The 17741-nt window shown below is 44.1% G+C and overlaps 1 protein-coding gene across 2 annotated transcripts in view; it reads right to left on the bottom strand.

Annotated features, from left to right (window-relative positions):
- The window catches only part of prex2 (phosphatidylinositol-3,4,5-trisphosphate-dependent Rac exchange factor 2), a 77813-nt gene extending 63588 nt beyond the window's left edge, over positions 1-14225 (bottom strand). For both annotated transcript variants that reach the window (XM_076080439.1, XM_076080441.1), the window contains exon 1: positions 14088-14225. In XM_076080439.1, coding sequence (XP_075936554.1) covers positions 14088-14225 — 138 coding nt within the window. The remainder of the gene's footprint in view (positions 1-14087) is intronic.
- Between the last annotated feature and the right edge of the window lie 3516 nt (positions 14226-17741).

Raw genomic sequence — 17741 nt, 5'->3', positions numbered from 1 at the left:
TCTCTTGCACCTTTAACGAGACAAACCGAAGACTCCGATTTGATGCTTTGTGTGCAGCTGCGACTTGGCACAATGGACACCTGATACACACGAAACACAATCTTTGCACTTGGGAGAAAGAAAAAAAAAAGAAAAATAATAATTGCAGCGCATGGTATTTCAAAAGGCGATGTAAAGTGGCTGGGGATGGGAGTCTGAGAGGCCAAACAGTGTGTGAATTGAGATGGATGGGAAGTGCTCTTACTTTCTTCGGTCCCTGAGGATGCTGGTTCCCAGGCTGCTTCACCGCACAACCCATTTAATGCTTCAGGGCACTTTCTGAGAATGGTGAATTAAGGTGTGCTTCGAATGTACTCTTAAAATGTGACTAAGGAGGAATTAGTCATTTTCTGAACCCCCGCCCGAGGGAGAGCTTTTAGAAAAGAAGACATCCATCAACAGGTACCAGACATGAATCTTTATCTTTAGTGTGCAATGCTTGGAATACAGTTTGGCAGAGAGGAATCCATCTTCAGTGGAAAGATCAGGGGGGAAACGAATTGGCTGCACCACACTTTGATTTTGATTGATGCCTGTAATGCACTTCACTTCGGGGGGGAAGCTATGATGAAATCCAAAGCAAGGCTTAAATTGTAGTCTAATCAAACTGGATGTTGAGCGCCAACAACAACGTCCCCCATGTTCATATTTCTGTCAAATCAGCAGCAAAGAAATGTCCTTGGCACAAACATCAGAAAAACTCTTGTGTGATTTGGGTTTTATTTTACCGACACTTTGTTTTCATTTCCCATGTCACACTAATAACTTTATTTATCCTCCGAATGGCATAAAGGTCAGTAACTCAAGCAAGATCAAAGCAGAGATGAGATCTCTAAGTAGAATAAAGTGTGTACTGGGACTTTGCCAGAGCTACTACACTACACTACACTGTGAAAAGACCCATGACACTGAAGATAAATGAACCAAATGAAAGAAAACAGATTACACTTGAACTGTTTGACTCTAACTGTGTGCCACAGCATTTAGGGAAAACAGAGCTCACAGGGAATGCAACAGGGCTGTCAAAACCCAAATTCTGACTTATTCAATGGCCTGTCACTGATCACACCAATCCTCGCACAAAACCACGACAACATAATAGGCACAGAGACAGTGCAACAAACATATTCTGATGCAGAAAAACACTTCAACCCCACAAAGCCTCATTTCATGGTACAGCGTGACACGAACCATCAGCAGCTCCATAAACACACGACCAAGCAGAACGGCAGAGTAACGCATACAGTCACTGTGAGTGCAGTAGGAAGTTACATCTGTCTTTGCAGTTGACCCTAACCACGGGCGTCCCTTTACCGCCCCACCGAGGGGCCATAATGCCATCTGTCGTCCAGTGCCGCCACACAGCAGGCAGCCTGACCCGAGCGAGCTCACACAATACAACCACAAAGCATGTAAACAGCTTACTTTAATGAGCGGACAAGCCAAGAATTATTCCTTGACAGCGAGATCTAAGCGAGTGGTTGGGGACAGAGGGAAAGGTGGTTGCGCTAAGTCCGTGGTAAAATCTCCATTTCTAGCTAATTACAGAGCCTGCGTTCTGTTTGAAAAAAACTAACAAATTCTCATGAAGAAATTACAGAAATCATCGTAATCACATCGTATCGACGTCAAGCAACACTTCAAAAGTAACTGTATAAGTGTTTGAATCCGGGCTCGTGTTTTGGGGGGAAAAAAGGGAGCTCAAATAATCAGCCTCTTTGTTGTAGGCCAACCCGGCGCTGATTACCATTCCGTAGCTGCCTTGCCTCGCAACTCTGCCACTCACAAGCATTAGCATCTGATTAGCAAGTCTAATATGTCCAAACACGGAGCAGACTTCGACAGTCATGACAGTGCTTACAGTACAGGACCTTAAGCGGAGCAAAAGTGGTGCTCATTTGCATCAAAACCAGCTTCCTATCATTGATGCGTGCCATCAAACATGGGCTCATTAGGGAAGTCTATCACTTCAGTTTTAATAATGAAGAGTCTATTCAACGGGAGATAATCACTATATCTGCAAAGCACTAATTATACAACATCTCTACAGATACGGGGGGGGGGGGGGGGGGGGCTCTGCAGCGAAACATAAGGAGCCACACTGCAGATGCTTATCAGAAGTAAACAACACAAGAGAAAAGAAAGACACGTCATAATGGAGTGCAGGGACTCTAAATCTGATTGGATGGAGATAATGAATATTGTGCTATCACCCAGAAGATAAGAGTGTTTGCTTTTTGCTGCACAGAAATTGAAAACATCTTTCATGTAGTTTTCAAGACGAGTACGCCACACAGAAAACAGACTCGGCCACGGAAAACAAGTCGGAACAATTAATTTGAGACACTGTTGGTGTTATTTCTAGAACTGTGGACGGTTCAGACTGGATTTGATTTGTGGAAACTTAACATGTCTCTTCCGAGGAGACAGCCAAGACTGATCCTGGAAAAAGCTCCACGGACGGAGGATGGGAAGCTGACTGACTGATTGGATTTATGGACACAGTAACAGCACCCAGGGTGACAGTGAATATAAGCCCGTTTCCAGGTTTGTATAGCACCTGACAGAGCTGCACTACATTAATGCACGGCTCATTTGCCAACGCCTTGTATTGTACTGTTTCTTGGTTTTTAAAAGCTGCAAGAGAGTCTATGATGACAACAATTACTAGAAACTAATCAAATTAAAGGGATGAGTTTTACAGCAGCTGAAGAACTGTTAAAGAACCATGACATTTCCACTACGGTCCACCACGGTTGCTCTATCCTAATACTTAGTAATGACCAATAGATTTTAGGAGGTTCCCCCAGGACTGGATGTGCTTTCTAGCAGGAATCCACCATGCCTGGGCACCAGCAACCGCTGAATCACCAGCAGACCTCATTGCATTTAACGCTCAGCAGGAGACGTTCGTGATTCATGAAACACTTTCCGTGACCAGACATTATGAACTGAGCAGAAAACACTGAACGACAAGTCATAGTTTTCTCTTCACAAATGTGAGTCTAAGAATATTCTTTGAGGTTTAGATATTGATTTTTTTTTTTTTTTTATCATTGGCAAAATCTTGCCAGATACTCGGAAAAATTATGATGTAAAGTGATGAGCTCTGAAGACAAAGAGGATGAAAGAGTTGGACAACGGCAGGGATTTTCTTACAGTGTTCTTTCCATTGGCCATCCTAGGAAAGTTAGACTCGTCTCCGAAATGGCATCCACTCACCCTAACAAACACACCAACACACACACACACACACACACACACACACACACACACACACACACACACACACACACATCACTCATTTGAGTAGCCACAGGCACACTTTTATTTCAGGAAGGGAATTAAGCAGCGGCTGTTCTTTTCTGCCTCAGACATTTTCCTTTCTACTTGTTGTACATACAGTACATGCATTTTATATCCGTAATCATGTATCAACAGCATTCAACAAGGGGGAAAAAAAAACTATGTCAGAAAGTAATTTTGTTCCCTGGGGCCCTGGTATAATCACCTGGATTGTCACTCTAATGGCTGAGGGGGGGGACTACGCATTAAAACGCCATTACAGTTTTCATTATTCCACAGAGCAGATGGGTGTGATGAATAGATTGGTCCAATCACTTGCGTGGGGCCCTACCGGCCATTAATCAACAGAAGCTCACATGATGTAGGCAACAAAGCCGCCGTAGTGGAAATCATGGCCGTACAGTCTGATGCAGTAATGCTCCCGCGTGATACAGCAACCTGACTTTCACACTGAAGCTGAAATCAGGTTCACCTGCAGGCCACCTGTCCATCACCCACTTACTATGACTGCACATGAGTGGAAAACCGCCTCAATCTTTTGAGTGACAGCTCGCTCAATAACTGCAGTTTGCTAACGTATGTTTTTTTTCGCTCAGGGAAATTACACCTGGATTGTAGTGTCAGGAAAGGAAATGCAGAGACTTGCAGGAGGTAATGCTTCCCGACAGATTGTGCGCTGAGCCAACCGAGTTCAGGACACTTTGTGAATGGACATTATGCAATGTTGCCCCCCCCCCCCCCTCCCCCACCACCAGATTGGAAAGATACAATCAGCGGAAGGCTTGCCAGTCCTACTGTACATGTTGATCTCTGTGTGTCAATGAAACATGTGAATCACACCAGAGGAGTTTGGCAAAAACAGCTCACTGGCTTCCTAAAAACACGTAAACCATCAACGACATAACAAGAGAGACAATGATGGACATTCTTGCTCTTCAAAATAAAGTGTGTGTACGGCGTAGTTGCCAAACCAGAGCATGCCGCTTGAGTTAAATGAAAAAAATACGGAACGTGAATGTGAAGTGAGTGGAAGAGAGAATGGAGAAAAGTGCGAGGGGAGAAAAAGCATGTCATCCATCACCTTCCACAGCCAGCAGAGTGGGCTGTGATGGGAATACAAATCCAACCCAGAGAGGAAAAGAGCACTAAACAGATCCGAAAAGAGCAAAAATGATGCAGCAAATTGCTTTGCTAAAAAAAAAAAAAAAAAAAAGCCATCTAGCTGCTCCCATGCAGGAATTAGTTTGAATCAAGTACAGAGCTAGCCTCAAACATCTGCTAATGCATTCAAGTTAAAACTATTGGAGGAGTAGGCAGGAAGAAGGGGCCCGTTTGATGAATTACATGCAAAACAACCATTTCAGGTCCCTGTGGTCCCTCAAACACAATGCTCTGCTTGAAATTAAAAGTACTGAACTACAACTTCTTCTTCTTCTTCTTCTCCCAAAGTTGAATTGCTTTTGCATAGACGTCGGATCTGTTGCAAACAACTGAAATAGCTCCAATCTGAGTTCATTGGCACTGGACACCAGTAAAACTCTGGAAGAATGAATAGGCCTTTCTGAGAGTCTATTGGACAAACTGCCTCTTTTGTCTGCTGATGATTCACTGATGGGCTTTGTTGTCCTGATTGGAGAGCTGGCAAACAGACAAACACAGAAACATCGTGTTTCTCCATATGATTACAATTTAGTAGCGTGAAACAGATTAAATGTGGAGGAATATTACAACACACATGTACAGGAGTATATTTTAAATCCTATAACAAATAAAAGATGAGACAAAGCTCGACCACTCGACCACAGAGATGGAGACACAAACAACAGCTCACACACGATAAAGCCCACTGTACTGAATCACTAGACTGTGAAGGTATGCTCATTAACGTTACAGGCTTTTTTGGGGGGTATATGTGTGTTTCTCTGTCATACATACATCTTGTCCCCTGGGATGGCAGACTAAATCGTAACACACCGTGACGATAACCGTTAAAGGACAGCATGTAACAGGTGAGCAAGCAGCTCTGCACCCTCAGGCAAAGCTCGAGAAACACCTGAGTCTCTTGAGCCCCTGTGTGTGTGTGTGTGTGTGTGTGTGTGTGTGTGTGTGTGTGTGTGTGTTAGAAAATGAGAGAGCAGCAGAGATAGAAGAAGACAATGCAGACATAAAAACAGATAGAGAGGAAGTACAGAGGGAAGTAAAAAGAAAGACAGCCTTGTTTGGCCTTCTTCTTGCACATATGAACTGCTTTTAAACCAGAGTTCAACTACACAGGGTTAAATCTCCCAGCCTCTCTCTCACACACACACACACACACACACACACACACACACACACAAATTCCTGGCAAGCAAAAACTGAATTTTCGCCAAAAAGTCCTGACCAGAGACAGAGCCAGTCTCCGATGCTGAGAGCACACAAGGGAACATCCGAAAAGAGAGAAAAGGCTCTTTGTAGTGATTCCCTCCCATAAGCCAGGCCCCTCCTGTCTTCAACAGGTCCTGATGACACCAAAAGGAGTCATCCCGAGCTACCCATCTCATTACTCCTCTGGCTGGTTTGACAGGTCCGTTTCTCTCCACCGGGAATGTATACAGGAAACAGACACTCTTAATGTAGCGGGGAATGTTAATTTGTCTATCTTGGGAGTGGCTATTAGGGCTCATCTGCACAGCTCAATGCAGGCTCTCTGGTTTTAATTAACAACGGAGAACATGGTGTGAATTCATTTTACAGGTTCTTCGAGGGAACAAAAGTTAATTTGTCTTCGGAAGCCTGTACGAGCACCACGTGACTCTCGGAAAAATATAAAATACCGTTGATGAAGAACACAAAAAAAGATAGTTATTTGATCATTTTGTGGAAAATGCAGGGGAAAATCTGGCTTGTAAAGGAAAAGTGAAGACCAACAATTTAATTTGAGGCATCTCCATAACCCACTGCCTGTGTACAGAAAGGTTCTTCTCTTTCATGTTATTCTTGTCCTTCCAGTGTCCCTGAAGCGTTTTATCTAATGATAAAATGTGTCCAATGTCTCCGCCTGACTCCTGGTGAGCGACTTTGAAATGAACACGAGCATAAAAACGATGCTTGAGGCCACGTCCGTATAACTGAATGCCCGACAGGCTGTGGGTCTGTTCAATTTCACCCCTCACGGCACTATCGATGCGTGGGAATCCTCCGCATATTAGGAACATCTTTTGACTTGACTGAAATTGGGTATGAAGCAGTGAGACCAGCCTCTAGGAGATGAGTTATTCTCTAGAGACCTGCCATGCTTCTCCAATCTCCACGTGCAGCCAGGCAAACCATCATCAACTGATAGACGGCAACTCCCATAGGAACCACACACCAGCAGCCTGTAGTGACGAGCAAGATGACTCAGCAGAATCAATCAGCGATGCACTCCCAAGCATGACTGTCACACGTTCAGATTGTTCATTTGATTAGCGCTTCAGGCCATCAAATCGTCCGATGGAGGCCCCCCCCCCCCCCCCCCCCCCCCATGCCATCCGTCTCAGCAGGACTGGCAAGAAAACAAGGAAGAGCTGCAGAGTCAGCCTCTCTCACACTTAGGACCGGACACTGTCAATAGAGGATTGAACAACTGCCTTGCCAGTTTCTCCTGCCTCTCCCCCAAACACAACTGTTCAGAGCAATGCCCACCCGTACAAATACCCCCCCCGTCCTGCCAGGGTTCGGCTCACCGTCCCTTCTTTTTGTCTGTGAATGGACAGAGCAGGAGGCACCACGCCAACATGGCTGCATCACAACAGAAACCACTAAAATAATAAATTCATGCAGGTTCCACTGAAACTCATCTAAAGTTTTTAGCAAATCTACCCAACAACACCCCAAACGTTCTCCTCAAAGCTTATCGTGATATGGAGGCAGCTTTTAGGGTCTGATGAAGGACGCCAGACTTTAGACCTCACATTCAAGGCTATTCTTCAGTTATCAAGTCGTCCCTTCACGTGTGAAAGTAAATCGACTGTACACATGTTGCGACTTCAGACTAGAAAGAATGTTAAAGGCCAGCTTAAGACTTAAAAGTGGGAAGTAGAGGCTTACTCACTGTCTAGGGACAACTTGTTTCAGGTCAGGGGCTGGAAATAAAATGGAAAGAGACAGAAAGAAGACAGACAGACATAAAAGGATGTCTATGGCATGCTTTGAGACAGAGACACACTTGTCTAACTTTTAGAGCTACTATAGAAAATTCCATTCAAGAGCTTAACTAAATAATTTAGTGAAGTGGAATTTACCGTCACGTCTGGCTGGGCAGCTCTGGGTGTTTATGGATTCAGAGGCATGAATGGCATGGAAAGTGTGAGTTTAAATCACAGAGAGAGCATGCAAACTTGTCTCAACCTATTCTGGGGACAATTCATCAACATTGTTTAAAGTCAGATTTGAAAGTTTAGAGACAGCTGCACTTGTGTTTGTGGGGAAATCCATGATACCAAACCACACGGTTGGTAAATTCTTTTACAAACAATATAACCGTAATCCGACTAGCAGCAGACTCGCATTTAATTCATTTGTAAACATATTGTCATCTTTATTAGTGTCTGCAGAATCATGGAAAAGCTGAAGAAGGATGGAGGGTGCTAAGTAAACACTGCAGGCATACTGATCGGAGCAAGTGTGTGTGTCTGTGTGCGTGTGTGTGTGTGTGTGTGTGTGTGTGTGTGTGTGTGTTCCGTGCGGCAGAGCACGCCAGCTACAACACAGGCCCCCCCTTGTGATGATGACCCCTTCAACTCCATGAATGTCCTGACAAGTGTCAACCGTAGTCCCGTCACTCTTCTACTTGTTGCACGGAAGCGCCATGTGACCGGGCAGCTGGCACTGGCCAAATCAAAGGCCGCCTTCTCCTCTTTGGCAGCAGGAAAGCACCACCTTCTGCCTCCTCCTGGGCTAAATCCACTCTGTGGATTCAACACAGGGGTCCTCGCGGCCCCTATCGCCTGCGCAACGAAGCCTCCCGTCGCCAAGTGGGCATCTGTGGCAAAACTCTCCTTTTCCCTAGGCCCAGTGGAGACAGTGGGGGAAGTGTGCGAGTGTGTGCGTGCCGAAGCAGGAAACGTGCAGCACAATGTAAAGACGGGGAGGGCCAGGAAGGAAGGAAATCCTGCTTGAGAAAAATGGCCTCTGAGACAAAAGCAAGAGAGCGCTCTATAGCGCAACAACCTGATACGTTTCTTACACTGACAGAAAGAAGGGCTTAAATGACTGCAACCAAACAGTCATCAGTTAAGTCATGGGCACGACTAGACAACGACAAAAGTTTGTCAAAGTTTGTTTTTTCGGGTCGTATTTACTGTACAGACGTGAGTGCGGTGTCGGTCTTCTCCTCTCACTCTCTGCAGGACATGTGAATGTGTGTATTTCCCAAAACGTTGAACTATTCCTTTAACAAAAAAGAAGCCACATTTACTATGGTGAAATGTTAAAATAAAAAGCAGCACTGCAGGATCTTTTCCCATAATAAAAGTTAATTTCGAAACGTTGCTCCCAGTGCACGTTTTGGCCACCCTAAATGATTGAGTTTCAACACCTTGCCCTACACACGGGTCAAGAACATTTTGCAGCAACAAGCATTAAACTCAAATTACATGAACTTTCTCTATCGCGCCTCTCACTTAATATTACAACATTCAACATTTCTAGTACTTCCACAACCTGGCATAATGTAGACAACGCATGTTACTGAATATTTCACAATGCAATCCATCCCATCTGCTACATCGAGGGAATTGCCTTATCTTTTTTTTCAGTAAAAATGAATGTATAAGATATTGAAAGGCATGCAAAACACAGCAGAGTAGAAATGCTCAGTGGGAAGATGAAGCATAATCCCACCCATGTGGGACTGAAGGTTGATGCAAAACTCTCAGCGGGCGAAGGCTCTGCTGTCGCTGATCTAATCTTCACTATCATTCTTCTTCAGGCTGGTTAAAGTCTGGATTTATCTTTAAGGTGTGGTTGCTGAACAGGTTTACGCACACAATGCATCTACTGATACTGCACGTGCATCCTAAAAAGGGCTCACAGTAAATACACAGTTATGACCAAACAGAGAGAGAATGCATTTACACTAAAAACAAAAATCAGGCAGGTCACTTGTGTAATGGCCGTGGTGGGAAATTGTAATGCTAAGTAAGCCACGTCATCCGTTCAGGGGCCTCACACAGGGGGGGGGGGGGGGACAGCAGAAAGAACAGTCTGCATTCTCAGAGAGCAGAGACTTCACCTAATTAAATTTATAAGAGCCAAGGAGAAACAATCTCACCTCTGTCTCTGCTTCCATTTCTTTCTTTTGCTTCTCAAAACATAAAACACACGCACATACAAAACATAGTTGTGTATGTGTTTTGAGATTTGAGGTATACGAAAGGGTAGAGAGGGTAAGATGCTGGTGTGGAATGACTAACGGTACGATGGGGGGGGGCGATCGTAAATGAATAAAGGAAGTGATTAAGGAATAAAGAAGAGAGCAATCAGGGCAGAAAACATCAGCCTGCGTGAATCTTATATCACTAAATGCAGCCCATTATGGAGTCAGACTAATGTAAGCAACTGTAAATGGCCACAAGCACTCGCCCTCAGCCCTTAAAACCACCCGATCCAAACACACCAGCATCATGTGAGCACACATGTTCAATCGTATCTGATGTGTCACTTAAAAAAAAGCTATTTAAACAGCTTGGTAGAATCTATATCACGTGGTGTCAGTCTCGTTACACCAACATATACAACTGTTGCCCTCTTTAACCCAGAATCTGCTCCAACAGATCCAGGCAACAGCTGCCAACATTTCTGGCTTCTGACCCCCAAAACATGAACAATTAAGCGTTTTGCTGTGTGTTAAATACTACCCAGTAAATATTTACAGTTCAATTCATCTCAGCTGTTTAGTATTTATTGAAAACAAAAATGTACAATAACTTATTTTGGCTTCCAACATGAATACAACATGCCTCCATATATAGCCTGTTACACATTTTTTCGTTTGTGTGTTTCCATCAAATCAGGACGCACTGACCGTCAGCATCCTCGGTTCCTGTTTCCATCAGAACACAGGAGGGAGCTTGGTATTGGCCCCAAGCCTACAGATTAACAGACAAGAAGGGGATAGGAACAAGGGGTCGCGACCTTTGGGGTCATCGGCAGTCCGCTCGGTGCATAGGTGCCTTCTCGTCGTGGCCTTGTGACCTAACCTCCTTCAGGACTGCCCACTAGTCACATGTTACAAGCAAAGAAAGCTTGTAATGTAAACAGAAAATCTAAAGCCTGCGAGAGAGAGATGTGGAACCTCTAACACACACACACACACACACACACACACACACCTGGGTTTCTAAGAGCCAGTAAATGATCCTCCTTAACAGCTGCTTTCTCCATTAGGCTCGATTCCCCGACTTCTTGCAGACACCACTGACTTAAAGTGACCACAGACATGTTTGTTGCCCAATAACCTCTCCACATAAAGTCCGCGACAGCAAATATAACAAGGATAATCGTATGCGACTGTATTTAAAAAGGTGTGAAAGTACACATGCTGTATTTCTTAAATGTCATCACTTGATGGTCCGTCGCTTTTTTAAGAGAATAACAAAGAGTGCGGAGAGTTTCCACAGCATCACAACGTCTCAAACCACATTTATTCATTTAGATTTATGCAAGGGATTAAAACTGTTTTCTAACATCACACTCTGCGGTTGCTTCATAGTTCAACAGGCTTTTTTTTTTGAGGGAGGGGGGGGGGGGGCAGCTAAGGGACCACTTAATGCACTGCAAAGCTCTTTGGAATATATTAAGTTAACTTGTGGCTCAGATCTCCCTCCAGAATCAGGACATGAAAGATTTTCTCCTTTGTCCCTTCTTACATTCTTCCTGCAAAGAAGCGCTCATCATGCAAGCACATGGCTTTCAAAGTCTCTCTATCAAGAGCGAACAATGTCAGAGACTATGTGAAGCATTTCATTTGACACTGTGAAGAAGAAGACAAAACAAACAAACACAGAAAGGCAAAGACCTCATTAAAATGACTGTTTACATTAGGTCTTGATTTGTTCCAGTCATTTAGGCGATTTTCTAAGAACATTCTATTGGCTCGTAGCTGTCCAAGATAAACACCAGTGTCCACCGCCGCCCACTATATCTGGCTATAATTGTTCATTACGTAAGAGGGCCCTGAGATATTTCAAACGGCTTCCCTAGAGCCCGTCCTCTCACTGCCCCGACTACTGTGGAAGTTCAGTGCATGCGGTTTAAAAAAGTGTTCCTTTAATCCACAGAAAGTCAAATTTAGACTTTACAATACTGAGACCATGCAAGATGTAATCAGCACACTTTCCCACGAGAGGTTAGGTACGGTTGCACAATAGGCTCAGACTGTCCTGGGACAAATTGCTCTAATCGTCCACGTTGTTTTCCACTACCTTAACAGTAAGGTATACGTGTGTGAGGCGCATTGTGTTCGGGTCCCACGGATCAGCAGCAGCGATCTCTGCTCTGCAGTTCAACTTTGGCTACTGACCGGAGCCTCATTGTTCCCCAGCATTTCCTAACCTCGGAGGAATTCCTCCTCCAGGAAATATGGCTTGCAGCCACTTGCAGAATCCCCCCCCCCCCCCCCCCCCCCCCCTACCCTTCACCCTCCTGGCAATATCTACTGCGTGATCAGCTCTATCCTTTTCCCTTCTCCCCTCTAGCAATATCCCCTTCAACCCTCTCTCCCCGCTGGTACTCGGCGTCTCCTGGATTATCCCACCAGGGAGTCGCACAGGGGGGGGGGCCCGGGTTGTCCTCTGTTCGGACCTCTAGACACACAGAAACTTGTGTGGTTCCTAACTGGTTCTAGCGTGGCAGTAGAAGAAGGGGGGGGGGGGGGGGGGGGGACCGTGTGCTTGTGTCTGATCAGATGAAAGTCTTCCTTATGACCCCTCTCTCCCCAGTGGGGCGGTCTTTGATCATCCTGAGTGTCTTCCACAATACTCCCTTAGATGATAAGACAGTGTAGATAACAGTGAGTCCTTGTATTCTTCTCTCACTTTCTAGCTTCTTTATTAACATCCAGCTCCAGCTAAAATCAACAATTGCAATCTCTATCGCGGTCAGATCTCAATCTGATGCGTCCATGCCGACGTTCCCCGGGGCCAGAACAGAGTCGCCTTGTAAGGATCAGTCACTTCTGAAATGAATCCCAGTTCCAGCACCACAGGGGGTTGATAAAGGAGGGTTGGCTGCATTCCCCCCCAAAAAACCCCCACCGCCAGAGGACAGAGGACACATTCCCTCATGTAATCGCCTCCTCCACTTCTCCAGCGATGCCACTTCTAAGAAAGGCCAGATAGAGCTCCATCCCCTCCCTGGACCCTCTGTCCTCCATTGGAAACATCTGGGCAGTGGGAGGGAGGTCAGGGTGTTCACGTTCATACATGCGGTCTGGGAAATAGCACTCTTAATGACACACAAACCCGGCACCCTTTCGACCAGACGACCTCGCAAAGTTCCCATCGCAGTAAGAAGCTTAAACTGTTGAGAAAATGTGGTGGGAGCCGTCCAAACATACAGTCCAGATCACACGGGGTCCGTGTTTTAGCATCCTCAACAGCCACAGCTTTCTTTGTCAATGAGACTTGATTACCGACTGTACACAGGGACAACTTTTCACGGCTTTCTGGTTTAAACAGGGGACATTTCCACTGTTTCTTTAAGGTTAGGTGTTATTTTAAGCTAACAGCTCATGTGTTTTTCTGCAACCGAGCGATGTGCTCAGCCGGAGACGTGCTGCCAGCTGAAGCGGCAGCTCCGGTGGTTTTCATTTGAGTCCACCTGTGCCGTCCTTGGCAGAACTCCACACACTTCTGGATTTGATCAGAAGTTGGCAAAGGAAGCATGCAAACTGCACTCCTACTGTATTTTCTACGCTGGTTGAGAAGTGGGGGGGGGGAGGATGTGGATGGAACAGTGACGCTGTACGGCACAAGTTTACAAAGACAGGGCGAGCAGGAATACAGATACGCTTATAGAAGTGTCCCTGGTGAATTTCAGCTCTTTCTTTTTTAAATAAACAGCTTATTTCTAACGCAGAATGATTGTAAAGGTGGATACAATCAGCTGGACTGATGCACTGCAACTTCAAGGTGTATGCTAGAGTAAACACTGCGTAGAAAGTAAGAATTATAAGAGAATATGGTCATTTAAATATGAAAAAATAATGTTTTAAACGTTTGATTTTGTTGTGATTTTAGGTGTATTTATCTAAAACGATCTGGTGCTTCAAATGACTTCAAATAGCTTGTGATCAGACAAACCACTACGAGCCTCTAGCAGCCTTTGAGCACACTGAGAGGATTAAACGTCACACTGGCTGTGCAGGAACTAAAGCTGTGCAACGCCTCTTTGTACCTGCTTTCCAGATTTCACACTTGCCAATCTGAAAAGTTAACGTTTCCATCAAAGGGGATGGGTTCAGAGAGCATTACGGGTAACAGTTGAGTCTTATGTCGGACAGCCTGCTGGCAGTATTACCAGCAGCAGTAGCATGCTGCAGGTTATTAACATGTAACACTGAGTGGACCAGGTCTGGCTCTGGATCCGGGATGCAGCGTGCATACTAAACAGGCTGGACGTTTTTGTTTGTTTGCTTACTTTGTTGTTTCATTTTGTTGATTAAAAATGTGCACTTTTGTTTGTGCCGTCTTTGGTAAACAATGATCCTCGCTACTTACCGAGAGAAACTCTAGCGTGCCAACATAATCCCGTTCGGTCTTCAGGAGCTCATTCAGGACGCACACTCGTAAACGGAGCTGCTTCTCCAAGTCCTTCCCGCTTTCAGCTCTGTGTTCACTTCTGCTCTCCTCAGTCATGTTGAGTAAAGAAATGCAAAAAAAAACCTTGTTTCCCCCCTCGACAGATGCTTCACATCACGGAACAGGTTTCAGTGTAAAGTTTGCAGCATGGTCAACACTGGGGGGGGGGGCGCGCGCAACCGGTGTCTGTTCTGGAAGTCCACGAAAAGTAGCCAAAACAATGCCGGAGGAGATAAAAAACGCGTGAAAAGAGAGTTTAAAAATTTAAAAATTTTAATTAAAACACAAAGATGGAAACGACTCAACAGCGCGAGACTGCTCCCCACGGAGCGTGACGGAGGAGTGCGCAACAAGTGGACAGCAGTTTGGAAAGTTGAGTCCCTGTGACTCCAAAGATCTTCATCCTGATCCAGCCTCCCAGCAAAGCCCTTCAATGCGGAGAGGAGGACCAGTGTCAAGTTAGCCACAGTGCGCGGGGCGACTTCCGGTTTGATGGTGTCAGTATAAAACTGCAGCGACAGGTTTTGAGAGGGAAAAAACACAGATGAAACACTTTTAAACTAATTGTTTTCTTGATCATACAGATGATCTTTAAGCAAATGAAATTGCAGGGGATAACTGTTCAAGTAGACACGCAGGAAATTAAAATTATACCGGCTGAATTGATGCCTTATAAAACATATTTTTGATGTAGAATTTTAAGCTGAAGGGGCAATTACTGTACTTCTGGGATTATTGTCGGTATCTCCATTTGGGTTTACACTCCTGAATACTGGACAAGACAGGAACATGTTTACAATAATATATTATTGACACATAATATCATAAACCTAAGAGTATCACTCAATTTAACAGTTTAATTCTATAACGATAAAAGGAAAAAAAACAAAAACAAAGACGGCAAAGCAGCACAGACTACAGTTTTACTTCACTCAAGTGAAATGTATAGAATGTGCAAAATAAACCTCTCCTCATTTGTCTGAGAAGTCCTTGTCAAGGACCCTTGGTTCTGCCGAGACCAAGCTGAAACTAGTGTCACTGCAAAAATTGTGTTGAATTGTGAGAATTGCTTTAATTGGTTCCTTTCTCTTCGTAATAAAGCACAGCAGTCAGTTAATGAAGGAGAGGAATTCAGTCATAAAATCTCTGCTTAGATCATTAAGTTGCAAATTAGGTTATCGCTAATATCTTTGTGTGGGGAAGTCGTCTGTGCATTTCAGTTTCCATCGGTTCTTTAGATAAAAACTCATACAATGAGTGAACTTAAAGGAGAGAGGTGGTCACAGATGGGCCTGCACTGTATCAGACATCTGCTTTCCTCACTTGATGAGCTACACACTGGTTTAAAAAATCACTTTTACTACCAGCAGAAACAACACATTGTGGACTGTGAGGGTCTGGGACTCTGCACCAGCCAGAGCTTCAATATTAGGGGCCACAATAAAACATTATTTGACAGGCAAAACTAGTAACAAAACATGCTTGTGCTGATTAATTGCAATTGATACAGTTTGGCCTTTCTAACAGACAAACTGAAAAAATGCAAACTAAACCACAGAATGTTCCCGGATAACATTTCTTGCAGCAATTTCCTTTGTTACGAAATGCATCCTGTCTGCCTCTGCCCTTTTATATTATTAGATTTGATTTAAGATCTTTCTCTTAATTGAGCAAGCAGATGCTGTTGTGCTACGGCAAATATTTCCACACTGGTTATGTATGAATCCTGTCCAGTTGCAGTCCGTGCAGACAATATCCACTTCTCATTCTGCAGTCAGTGGTTGCTTGGAAACATTTCTTATGTGGAAAAATGCAGGAAGAAAACCATAAAGGCCTGGAGACACAGAGATGTACACGCAGTGATTGGTCAGATTGTGTTTAATTAGGATATTCTTTTCACTCTGAGGTGGGAGCTGTGTCCTACCTCCCTTCTTGCTCCCTGCTCACGCTGCAGTGCAGGAACAGCTACTTGAGAAGCTGGTTAAGTGTTTAGATCCTGAATTAGTCACAGTCAGAGTCGTGCAGCGCCAAGTTAAAAAGCAACACAATCAACACTAGAACCAGCTTTAATTTCTCCCGCCTTGCAAGTCTTTTGAGGGGGTTTTTAGGGAAGCCATTTGCAGCCCACAATAATGATTTAAGGATTAACATTTCAACAGGTGGGGATTCAGTTAACGCCATTCTGCAGCAAATTGTTCCGTGACGTTCTTTTTTTTAATGCATCTCAGCATATTCTAAAGAGTGGTCTGTCTGCAAAAACACATTCACCAGAAGAGGAAAGAGATCTAACCGAGGAGTGCTGCCCTAATTTATCAGCACCAGAGGGAGTCTTTATTTTATAGAGCAATTTTATGTCTCAATTACAGGTTGGTGTCAGTTTTGTGGGATGGGATGAGGACACGGCCTTTAAACTTGAGCAAATGTTGACATGCAGTATACTCTGGTGGTTAAATGTAGTACTGCGTGCTTTGGGTGCGTATCCTGATGATAAAGTTGCGCCTTGTAGTGTTTCTCTTCTGCCACCAGAGAGCGCTGTTGTTTTAGACAAAAAAATACTGATCCTCCTGTGACTCAAAGGAGGTTTTCCATCAAACAGAGCTGTAGACTCACAATGAGTCTATTTATTGACAAAGCCCTTGGAAGTCTGAATGGGCCTGGGTCCCAGTCTGACACTTCATGTACTAAATTTGACAAAATGTTGAGAAACCTCTTTAACATTTGCGGTAGACCGACTTAATTATGGGCTCTATATTCCAGTGCAGGTAAATTTCCAGACCTTCAGCTTTTATTGCCCATGACTTTGACTTTAACTTATATTGGTGGTTTAGTGCTGCCGGTTCCTTGGCAAGTGCTGCCAGGAAGTGTTCTGTTCTTCCCGTTGGAAAAGGAGCGTCAGACTGATATGAGCTGCCTTTGTCTGATTATTTGCTCTTAAAATCAAACATGAGTGGTGATAACAGTGTTAATTTACACTGATACGGACACGTTAGCCTTTATTTCCACCCATGAGCCTTTCAGGGAATCAGTTTATGGCGGCCAAAACCAACATTCCTACATCGCATATCTGCAGAGGTGTCAGTCAAACAAGGCGGTGTTGTCTTTTGTTCTGATTTATTCCTGAACAGGGGGTGATACAGTGAACAGTTGCACCTTCTCCAACTATTACAGCCTTAGAGGAGGAAAACATGTGTCTTTATGCTTATCAATCAGATGAAACCTTTTCCTGGCAGATTTGTAATGCCTGTACAACAGCTATAAGTAAGCATCAATATCTACATTTGCAATAGTTCATGTTGCAGTGGTGTACGACTCTAACAAAGTCCTGGTGCGATACTAAAAGTTATATTATCCTTAACATGTTGTAGCTCGCCTGTTTTTCTCTCCTCTTCCTCCCAACTTTCTGTTTCCTAAGAATAAAAAGTAGTAATATATAATATTGTAATATATATCTTTTATCACTTACAGTCCTGCAGCTATTAATACAAATTCAGTAATTCGTTTTATATGGTTCCCATCATGATATTTAGATACTGTATTAGAAATAACAAGAGAAATGGTCAATTTATCAATCAA

This window comes from Anarhichas minor, unplaced genomic scaffold, assembly GCF_050575085.1.
Source record: "Anarhichas minor isolate MPS153535 unplaced genomic scaffold, ASM5057508v1 ptg000074l, whole genome shotgun sequence".
Classification (NCBI taxonomy): domain Eukaryota; kingdom Metazoa; phylum Chordata; class Actinopteri; order Perciformes; family Anarhichadidae; genus Anarhichas; species Anarhichas minor.
Note: the sequence above shows the minus strand (reverse complement) of the source record. Positions and strands in the feature narration are given on the sequence as shown.